The sequence below is a fragment of the Amia ocellicauda genome, chromosome 6 (genome assembly GCF_036373705.1).
Source record: "Amia ocellicauda isolate fAmiCal2 chromosome 6, fAmiCal2.hap1, whole genome shotgun sequence".
NCBI classification, from domain to species: Eukaryota; Metazoa; Chordata; class Actinopteri; order Amiiformes; family Amiidae; genus Amia; species Amia ocellicauda.
Window position 1 is genome coordinate 18,331,999 of NC_089855.1, and position 11,778 is coordinate 18,343,776.

The 11,778-nt window shown below is 41.3% G+C and overlaps 1 protein-coding gene across 1 annotated transcript in view; it reads right to left on the minus strand.

The window, feature by feature from the left end:
• The window catches only part of xpo4 (exportin 4), a 31,274-nt gene that overhangs the window by 12,700 nt on the left and 6,796 nt on the right, over positions 1-11,778 (minus strand). Inside the window, exons 4-7 of the mRNA XM_066706488.1 lie at positions 11,536-11,674; positions 7,955-8,071; positions 7,343-7,496; positions 3,193-3,305 (exon numbers count right to left, since the gene is read on the minus strand). Coding sequence (XP_066562585.1) covers positions 3,193-3,305; positions 7,343-7,496; positions 7,955-8,071; positions 11,536-11,674 — 523 coding nt within the window. The remainder of the gene's footprint in view (positions 1-3,192; positions 3,306-7,342; positions 7,497-7,954; positions 8,072-11,535; positions 11,675-11,778) is intronic.

The window sequence follows — 11,778 nt, forward strand, 5'->3', positions numbered from 1 at the left end:
CATTTCCATTCCAATTCAACTGGAACTTGAGAGCACTTGCCTTGACAACATGACAACATAAATATTTACAAAAATGTAAATTAGACCAAATGTAATCTAAACCATTCACGGTTTGGAAAGAAATTAAAAGGATGTGATAAACTGTCATTCATGGAGCAGCATGCTAGAAAAACACTGAACAGTCAGCCGATTCCATAAACCAACACAAAACTGAGTGCACATCGTATTGCCAATAACAGAGTGAGTTATTCCTCTGACCTTAGTCTTCCTGCTTCCCGTGGTTTTGTTTACACATTTTAATCCAAAAAGTCACAGTACGCCAGGGAGGCGACTCAGCATAGCTATCAATGTGTGCACCTGAACGGCAGACACGAATCTAACCCTCTGCTTTACGGGCCTGAAACAAAAACTCCCAGAGCTCCAGACACAAGCCTCTCAAACTCCTGAACAGCTCCAGAGATGGTCTGCGAGAAGGCTTCCGCACCACTGACACAGGGACTGTCAGAGTAGGGCTCTTTCATGCATTTCATCATACTTTGGAAAATGAAGGGGGGGAAGGAGGGCGGGTGGTTGAGAAAAAAAAAAAAAAAGCTGAGGGCCAGATGACGAGACGCTGCACGCGTTCTAAAAACAGCTGTAATGACAGCCATCTGTACCACGCTAACTATGTCTATCACTGAGCTGGGCTACAGTTAGGGACTGCACTCGGCTAAATGAAAACAACAAGCGGGATGGAGGTTCTCAAAGGGAAGCATCTATTTTTAGAAAGAAAATAAAGAGGTATTATCAGTGGCAGGAACTACCTTCACCCCCCTTGCGTTAGAAAACTTTGTAGGCGCTCTTTAGCCAGACTGGTTAATTGAACAAGGGAAAGGTCACAACCGCATCACAATCCATCTGTCTTAATACCTGACTATAGAGCAGGGGGAGCCAACCCTGTTCCTGTAGAGACACAATCCTGTGGGTTTTACAGGTCTCTCTAAATCACCAATAACTGGGTACCTTGAACACAAGGATATTTAGCCTTATTAAGACACACGATTGGCTCAATTAAGCAGTTAAAACATAAACCATATATAAACATGTGCATAAAGCCCTTATGGTAGTTTAACAAAATATGTAATCTATAGGTAATATACATTCTTAAGAATCAATTAAAATAAGTTACAGAAAACAAGTTACTTGTTTCTAATATGTTGACAGCTGCTCATCAACTGGAATATTAATAAACACTTTTTTTTTTTAATCAGAATTTCCAAATTCCTCCCCGGCTTTTCCACTTTTTGAACAATCTAGGGTTCATTTGTTGAAGGCCCCAATGCCTCTGCTTGGTTGCCCAGTGTGTGAACTACCCCCAAGAGCTCGACTGCCACGGGGCCCAGCTATACCTGCGGGACTGCAGGACGAACCCAAGTGCTGTTAATGTGGTATATAATCCAAAGGTCAGTGTTTAATCCTAATGTTGGTTTACAGAGACCTCTGAACTCGACGGCACGTGTCTGAGGAGATTTAGCTTTCAGCAGGGAACGGGGGGGAATCACAGCTGAAGTTAGCAGCTGAGGCCACGCACAGGCAGCTGCCTGCATTGCTGTGCGTCCACTGAGCGCTCCCTCTTTCCAATGGACGTCTTCGTCTCATTACATCAAAACTACACTTAGTGTGAAGACGCTCAGGAATGCAGTGGCTATCATTCAAAAGCAAATAAGACTGCAACATCTCTCTGATCTAACGAGTGTCTATACAGGATGTTGCTTTTATGTTTCCAGGAAATAAATAAATCTGTCAAACTGTTCTAAGGGAGAAAAACTACATAAAATAAAATAAAATATAATCATGTGTCAACTTAACCCGCATTCCACACCCACACGTTTGATCAAAGTTTGTGTAGTGGAAGATACAAGGCACATATGAAAGCATACCAAATCTTAAAGGTTTTATTAAGCTTGCAATATGACCTGGAATGACCCCTGTGTATCTTGCCTTACTGACAATAACAATGGGATCTGAATTAGTGTTTTAAAGAGATGTCAAATGACAAAACTATCTAACAGTACATTTGATTCTGAAAGTCAAGATTCCAAATTCTAACATCAAAGTAGTATGGTGCAATCATTCTACAATTGTATTATGCTTTGAACTGAACTGTATTATTGCACTTTTTGTAAGGCTCTTATATTTTGTAAGTCACCCTGGGTAAGGGTGTCTGCTAATAAATAAATAATACTAATGCACAGAAGATATATATTTTTAACTAAGCTTATTAGACAAAATATTATCTCAAGGGTTTGATTCAAGCCAAAGCAATATCTCTCTCAACAGCATGGGGACACAGCAGTCTGTCCAGGCATTAGTCACTTTTTACTGAACAAGTACTGCAGAGGTTACCCAAACAAACATACAAATAAGAACCGACAGAAGGGATCAAGAAACACAAATTCAGGAATTCAAGAAGAAATCAGTTCAACATCTATTAACAATGTATTCCTGACTACTTCATCTACTACGAGAGGTCAACAAGCAAAAGCAAAACATCCTAGATATTAAAAATAAAAATGGGTAAAAAGCTGCCGCCTTTTCATAAACCCATTTCTGCTCCTAAGCAGCATTAATTTGTTTCCAGAAAGACATTAAACCCCAGGGCACACAAAACAAAACAATTCACAAAACTCAAACACATTTTAGCTGTTAAATATAAATTAGGCAACTAGCTCACACCAGTCACTTCGTGCTTATAACAAACAAAGCCCAAACTTGTTGCAATTTGTACTTCACAGTCCTAATTGTCCATGTACAAGCACATTTTACAGCAACATATTACAAGCAAAGGAAATGGTAATCTAGTCAGACACGTTACACGCATCAAAAAACAAAAGGAGCAATAATACAGCAGGTATTGATTCAGTTTTACAAGCCGATTCAAAGAGACACTATTCAAATTAACTTCTGCTTGTAATGAATGACCATAAACAAATTAGATAATTCAGATTGAATGCATTTAACGAAAACTTCCAAAACAATTGCACTTTGCATTTGGGTTAATGCCATTCAGTCGTCTCTTTATCAGAGTACTCACCTTATCATATACCTGCAGGCCTTCCTCCTCATAGGCACAGTGAACTCCAAATGAAAAATCAACACAGGCAAGCAAGCAGTGTGGAGAGAGGGCTACCACAGTGGGAGGGAGACACTTACTTTAAAAAAGAGGTCCATCACTCGGGTGTCCAGCAAGGTCTCTCGCCAGGACTCTGTAGGTTTCAGTGTCACATTCTGGGAGGATTCAAACATCGCAATATAATGCCGGCCCAGTGAATCACAGTCAAGGTCGACAGCATCACAATGGGAGGATAAATTTAAAATAAGAAAAAAAAAAAAAAAAAACAGAAGAAAGAAAAAAGGTTCCCTCCCACCCTCTCAGGTCTCAGTTCAGAGCTGCTCACAGGGGCTATGCAATGGAAACTCACAGTAAGCCCCCTCACATACACCACATAGCGACTCCATGAGGCCAAGGAATAAAAGATATTAGGCACTGGGGAAGGGAGACTCCTTTAGGAATGCCAGATGAAAGCTGGGCCGCCATCACGATGCATTCCTCAGGGCTGTGCTCACTTTGCCAGCTGGGGCGCCTTGTATGTGAGGGGGAGGCACAGCCTGCAGCCTCAAGTCAACAGGTGCCAACTTTTACAACAGGGAACACGGACCCTCCCCCAGCCCGAGCGGCTCTGGCTTTTACAATGCTTTAAAAATAACCCAGACCACAGCCAGTCGGCATTGGACTGTCAAACGAGCACTGTGGCCGAAGCTGTCACTCGCTCAGAATTACAGGAGGTGTTGGCCTAGCCAGGCGTCGTGTTGAGTGTCAAGGTCTAGACGCTACTGTTAGACCAACACAGAACAGCACTGTTGTCCTGAGGAAACACAGAACAGCACTATGACGATAATGGCTTTCATTAATATCAAAGGAAGAGCACCGAAAATAACTATCTAATTAAAAATACATTGTAGGGTTACTTTAAAAAAAAAAAAAAAAAAAGATTTGCAATTATACAGAATCCCATTCCCAGCAAAATATACACTCACCTAAAGGATTATTAGGAACACCTGTTCAATTTCTCATTAATGCAATTATCTAACCAACCAATCACATGGCAGTTGCTTCAATGCATTTAGGGGTGTGGTCCTGGTCAAGACAATCTCCTGAACTCCAAACTGAATGTCTGAATGGGAAAGAAAGGTGATTTAAGCAATTTTGAGCGTGGCATGGTTGTTGGTGCCAGACGGGCCGGTCTGAGTATTTCACAATCTGCTCAGTTACTGGGATTTTCACGCACAACCATTTCTAGGGTTTACAAAGAATGGTGTGAAAAGGGAAAAACATCCAGTATGCGGCAGTCCTGTGGGCGAAAATGCCTTGTTGATGCTAGAGGTCAGAGGAGAATGGGCCGACTGATTCAAGCTGATAGAAGAGCAACTTTGACTGAAATAACCACTCGTTACAACCGAGGTATGCAGCAAAGCATTTGTGAAGCCACAACACGTACAACCTTGAGGCGGATGGGCTACAACAGCAGAAGACCCCACCGGGTACCACTCATCTCCACTACAAATAGGAAAAAGAGGCTACAATTTGCATAAGCTCACCAAAATTGGACAGTTGAAGACTGGAAAAATGTTGCCTGGTCTGATGAGTCTCGATTTCTGTTGAGACATTCAGATGGTAGAGTCAGAATTTGGCGTAAACAGAATGAGAACATGGATCCATCATGCCTTGTTACCACTGTGCAGGCTGGTGGTGGTGGTGTAATGGTGTGGGGGATGTTTTCTTGGCACACTTTAGGCCCCTTAGTGCCAATTGGGCATCGTTTAAATGCCACGGCCTACCTGAGCATTGTTTCTGACCATGTCCATCCCTTTATGACCACCATGTACCCATCCTCTGATGGCTACTTCCAGCAGGATAATGCACCATGTCACAAAGGTCGAATCATTTCAAATTGGTTTCTTGAACATGACAATGAGTTCACTGTACTATACTGGCCCCCACAGTCACCAGATCTCAACCCAATAGAGCATCTTTGGGATGTGGTGCAACGGGAGCTTCGTGCCCTGGATGTGCATCCCACAAATCTCCATCAACTGCAAGATGCTATCCTATCAATATGGGCCAACATTTCAAAAGAATGCTTTCAGCACCTTGTTGAATCAATGCCACTTGGAATTAAGGCAGTTCTGAAGGCGAAAGGGGGTCAAACACAGTATTAGTATGGTGTTCCTAATAATCCTTTAGGTGAGTGTATATTAGTTTGTGATATGCAGAAGCTATAGTTTTCACACAAATCACATCAGTAAAGTTTGTTTGTTGCACCAATCTAAAAGTGTCTGGTCAACATTTTGACATTATTATTTTTATTTATCCGAGAAAACTGGACCTTTTTAATGTATGAGTAATTTCCCAGGAAATCTTAAGGCTCTGAATGGTTCTGGATAGCTAAATTAAGGGGTATCTAACAATGAGTTTGTAAGCATTCAATGCAGCATTCATGGATACCCTCCCTCCTTTTCACAGCGCCACACAGTATACTAATGAGCTGCTGACAGACACGACACTCTGGAATCCGTATGAAGAGTTATATTAAAGAACGGAGGCCAAACAAATTCTCATCATTCACAAAGGCTGCGGTCAACAACTGCAACTAGAATACGAGTCTCCCAAATACTGAGTTTAGGACCTTGGAACCTTGGTGCCCAGAAAAAAAGAAAAACTTATTGGACTAATCTTGACATGAGATGATGAAAAAAAAGTGCTTTAAGATTTGGCTTAATCATAGCACTTGTATCTTCACAATCACAGTAATATAGCACATATACCAAAAACAAAAAATGACCAGATACTGATGAGGAAATTACAAATCGCCTGTAAGCATCTTCTCCTGTTTCTAGTGAGACCCGTTCAACCTGGGAAGGGTGCGTCTGTCATCTTAAGAGTCCATTTACAGCGTTCACTCGTTAAAAGACATGAAAAGAGACAGCTGGCTGTTGTAGAGATGGCTTAGTCTCACAACGAAGGGGCTGTCAGGTGAAGCGGCAACAGTGTGGACAGACAGATCGTGCACACCGCCCCATGACTGCGCTGCCTTGGAATAACAGGCATGCCGCTCATTGACTCTGGACTGAAGTCAATGAGGACAGACTTTTCCGCAGCACCCCAAGAGAGAACTTTGTCATTTTAAATGGGGTGCCCTAATTGGCAACAACAGCAGAGCCTGCCGCCAAGTCCCTAAATTGCCTGTCAGATGAGCAACACGCCGTCTGAAAGACACAGCAACACCCGCTCACATCAAGAACCCTTTCAAGAAGCGGTGTGTGAAAGATCCGAGTGACACAGAGCCGTCTGCCACCCACTCAGAGGCAATCATATTACAAGCGCACGGCACTCGAGTCATGCTTGGCATTCTTTGGTCTCCGAAGGAACGCAGCAGATTCTAAAAGCTCCATCCCCAGAATAGGCAAACCAGAGATCTATTATGTAAAAACTACAAAGAGCTCAGCTGGAGAACTTTTAATTGATGAATTTACTAGCAGACACCCACAGACGAGGATTCAAGAATCTGGGTATCATTAACAATGCTATTAAAACCTGTCTTTATTCCTTCCTATCCAAACCAGTTGCATGGTAAGCTATCTGCTGGTCACAGCATTTGCAGAAATCACAGAGTCCTTAATGATGCCAAGCCAAATAACAGCTGGCACCAGATGAGGTTTCTTTATGAGTGGAAGACGCTAGCAGCTCTAGAGGGATTAGCCTGTAATGCACAAAACAGAGCCCTTCAGTGCCCAAACCTACAGCACATACAATTAAACGCTTAAAAACTTGGTAATAGTAATGTGAAAACTTTAATTTTAAAGAGCGATCCAATCAGAGTTCCTATAGGTCAGCTGGAATGAGACAGGAAAGTTACTGTAGTCTTTTTAAAGTTTTCTAGGTAATTGATGAAGTCCAGTATGTAGCATTTTAACGATGCACAGTATTCCACTGTTCCTATGAGATTTGGTGTCAAACAGAGTTCAGTTGCAACAAAACCTTAGGAGACGGAAGCATCCTAGCTGTAGCGAGATTAGATAAAGTATGGTAATAAATTCAAATATTTATTTTCTACTAACACTCTGAAATGGAAAAGAAACAGAGGCGCCGAGTATTTCCCAATACAATCTCTCACCTCCTCAAGGCTCTGCTAAAATATATTCGAATCATATAAAAGGTAGAATTGTAGAGAAACTCCGTAAACAGGGGACAGCTGTAGTAGGGGGGGGCGGGGTACGGATTTTCAAGCACATGGAAGGATATGGTTGGGTGGCAGGAAGTTCCAGCTGAGGACCTGGTTGGCCAGGGCGAGGTAGCGCTGGAACACGGACGACATGTGGGCGCTGAGGTTCTCCCGGCGGCTGAACTCCTGCAGCACCTCCACGGTCAACACGAAGATCTGCCTCAGGTCATCCTCCTGCACACAGCAAACAGCAACCTCACTACACAATACTGCATACATACAGCAACGCCACACACACAGCACCACTCTCACAACAGAGAAACCTTCCTGCATTTGGCAACTAATTATTCTAAACAAATATCAGCCATAATAAAAAAATAATAAGAAGAAAGCTTTTCTTATGTGACCAAAAAGGACATTGTGCCGATTTGTATTTAATAGATTTAGGACTTTTTCTAAAAATATACTTTTCTGTATTTCTTGTGCAGCTTAAAATGAATTTGGCTATGCATTGGAGAATCTCTGGCCTATTTCCTCTGGGGGTGCCAGTCAGGAAAGAAAATAATCAACTGCAGAAGCATTTGTTCAGACAGTTAAGCATAAAAAGTATTTTGACTCAATAAAGTTTCCTAATCCAAACTGCTTTCAGGCCAATCATACCCATACATGCCACATGGCGAGGGACCGCTTACCTGAAACAAGCGCTTACAGCTGCCATGGAACTCCATACTCAGCCCAATGTTGCTCGTTTTACTGGAACTGGAAAACTCACTAAGCAGCGCGGTGAGAATTGAGCAGGCCAGTGTCTGCTGTAAGAATAATAAAAAGAAAGAAAGCCAGAGTGAAGACTAAATACGACACAGTGTAATAAGAGAACCCAGGGATCTCAGGGACATCTCCTCTGGCTTGTAATTTTAAATGCCCTGGAAAACAATGTATGTTAATTGTTGCCATTAAATCAACTACACATTAAATCTCAGAGAAAGGCTCTTGTCTACCAATATTTACATTGATAAATACCAGTCTGTGTCTAGAGGGTCATTAAAATGAACACTTAATGTCAAGTGGAAATGATATCCAGTTATATTTATTATAATTCTAAAGCATTTATATTCATGGTTATGTCTACATAATTATACTGCACGACACGTCTGTCAAGATGTCTTCACCTCGTGCATGGTTATTCTTAGTAGCTATTTAATTATAAGTGGACAGGGGCTAGACATCTGTGTGAGCTGTGGAAAGCAGGGGGGAATAATAGAGGCCAGTTGCTGCCATCTCTCCTGGATGAAATAGGAGGCTCCAGTGTCTTTGTGGATGTTTGCTTTTTTAAACCCTAGCGTAGAGAGGGCTGTGAGGTGATGGGCTCGACTGAACAAGGCCTGCCAAACCCTTGTTTTCAGGGAGAGGGAGAGGGGCAAGGACAAGCAGAGGTCAGAGCGCTCAGCCACGCACCCCCCTCTCTCCAGGGCTCTCTCCCTGCTTGCCGTTCAAAGTGCCAGCCGCGGTCCAGACTGCCTGGAGCCAATGAGGGACGAGGAGGCTGGGCCCATCAGGGTCAGCCATGCAGCCAAGTGTCCACGGGCGAGAGGCAAATATGCACACTACTGCCCCACATACCACACATCAGAGCGTGGACACTGCTATTTATACCCCGGCGCATACGACAGCTGAGAACACGGCCTTTTATCCATCATCCTGCAGCGTCAGTCAGACAGGCCAGGCAGGGATACTTTACACCAGACTCTTTTGTATTCTTCAGCCTGTTGTTTGCAAACTGACATATTGCCCACCCTACAAGGCAGTTCTCTCTGTGTTGTGTGACTGTCATAATGCCAAGGTCTTCTGCATTCATTTCTAAATTACAGTGCTTCTTTGTTTTTGTTTTTAATAGAAGAGAGACCCTAACCTTCTTGGAGGCCTAAATGCATATTGGGTTATTTCACACCAACTCCAGCCCAGAACTAAAGGTTACCCTAATTTCATCTAACTTAATTTAAATATAAAATTTAGCTAAATTACTGAAAATAATGTTCCCTACACAACTGAAATACACACTTTATACCATTTTGCCTTCATCTCCATCCCTAATTAAGACTTACCTTTCGCAAATTTTCCAATGTCAGATTTTCCATATTTAGTTTTATCTTCTTAAACATCAAAATCTTAAGTAATCCTAATGAAAGCCAATGTTTACTGCAGACTCTAACCCTAAGCCTAGCTCAGACCAAAACATAAACCCAATTTGATCATTAAATATAATTTGAATGCATAATTTAGTGACCTGCCACCAGGCAATACTTTCTATTTTCATGTGTGGAAAAGACACATGAGAATAGAAAAGATATTACATTTATAGGAGTCATAATGCTCGTTTGCAAAACCGGGATCCAGTGACTCCTACAGTAAATCTAAGGCCTTTTCAGTTTGTGAAATCAAGGTATAATAACACCCTTTTAAAACAGATGCACCCACAATTCTGAAACATTAATCTTCAGTGGATTATCCCTCTGCGGCTTTCCTTTCTGAAATAGTCTTTGTTCAAGAGTCACAATCAATATTCTATGAACTGCTGAAGTAATAAACTGAGCAATTAAAGATTAAAAAGATAACTCAAACTGAGTGTTCATGCACACAAAACTCCATTCTACAACTTCCATATTGGCATGCATATGAGAGGCTTTATAAAGAAAAGAAAATTTGAAATACAACTCATCCTATATTCTCACACTATGTTTCAAGTCAAGTTAAGGCCGTTGATAAATTATGAAAACGATGTTCATTTAAAGCAGTGGCTGAGTAGCTCTGCTTCCGAAAATGGACAAGCCTGTGATTATATGGAAAGGAGCGGATCGAAAAAGGGTCACATTTTAAAGGGATTAAGACCATTTTAAATCATGATTGTCAGAGAAGTTTTAGCATCCTATAATTGTTGTACTGCTAAACTGTTGGGTGTCACCAAAAGCAATGTTAAACTTGCTTTTGAACACAGTCTCAGAGGAAGTCCTCTCATGACCTAAAAAGTGGGCCTGTTTTTCAAATATTACCATATACCAGGCGTGGTCAACCCTGTTCCTGGAGAGCCGTAATACTACAGGTTTTCCAGGTCTCTGAGGCTCTCCAGGACAAACTTGGAATTTTGAATTACAAAAAGCTTTACTGCACTGGTTCTCAATCCTGGTCCTTAGGATGGCATGCCCTGGTGGTTTTCATTCCAACAGAGCTCTCAATTACGTAATTGAACTGAACTAATTTGCTTAATTTACTTTTGAAATTGTATAGCTTATGAAAAGTTGGGAGATTTCAAGTTCCATCTAAAGTTTCATACTGAACATGAACTAATTTAATTAATTTAAGATCTCAGATTAGGCACATGATTAGTTAAATTAAGGTTCTATTAAGTATCCTACAAGTAATGAAGTAATTGAGAGCTCGGCTAGAACAAAAAACAGCAGAGCATGGGGTCCCAAGACCAGGATTGAGATCCACTGCACAGAAAATTGTATCACTCACACCCCCTAATAGTAAGTACAGAAACTTCTTCCCTATTTGTCTGATGAAATTGTCTTCGGTTTGATATGTTAGAGAACATTTTTGTCATTGTTTAAAATTAATCTTTAATGAAAAGTAAATTAGTCTTAAACTTGAGGCCATTTTATATGCGGACCAATGCAGCAAGTAAAACATGCTGGATTTCAGTTTTATTCAATAAGGTTCACTGCTAGATTTAGATTAGTTTTATACATTAATTGTAACAAATAAAGAAATCGGTCATGATCAAACGAACCACTAGGGCAGTCCAGCCGTTAGAAACTCGTGAGAAATTCGAAACTCATGATAGTCTGTTCACATGCAATCTCTGTAACACGCACATAAATCACCTTTAAAAGACTAAACTAACCCGTAAATATCTCTATCATTGATGATGCCTCTCCTTTTCTATATTATAGAAGGGATAAGTGCTGCGAGGAAAACTGACAGCAAGTGTCGGCAAAATTGTTAAAGCTTCCATAGTGATCGAATGCAACACACCGTGAAAGTCTGTCCTGACCTGAAACAAATGATCGCAGTGAAGCGAAGTGCAAATCATGTCACGTCAGGCTGCGTGTCAAGTGATCCTACAGTCGACGGAGTCTGAACAAAAGTTTGAATATCACAGTGCGGTGTAAAAATCCAACATTGATTTCTATGTAGAAGTCACTTTGTGACTGCACTTTATTTGCTTCCTAATGTATTAATGAATATATAATCACCATCCTTCCCCACTGCTTACCACTGTTGGGTTTCCACTGCTGATGAGCTGACTGACTTCATGGAAAATGCCCTTGCAGTCAATAGACTTGTCTAAGGACCCGCGCTTGACAATGACCGCTACTGCCAGCAGAATCTGCTCTCTCACATACTTCTGAAGACTGAGAAAAGAAACATTGCAGAGGAAAGAAAAGATTTATCCACAAAGTAAAGGCTGGAGTATATAGATATACATAGCTAATATTTAATAATGCAAAATGAAGTA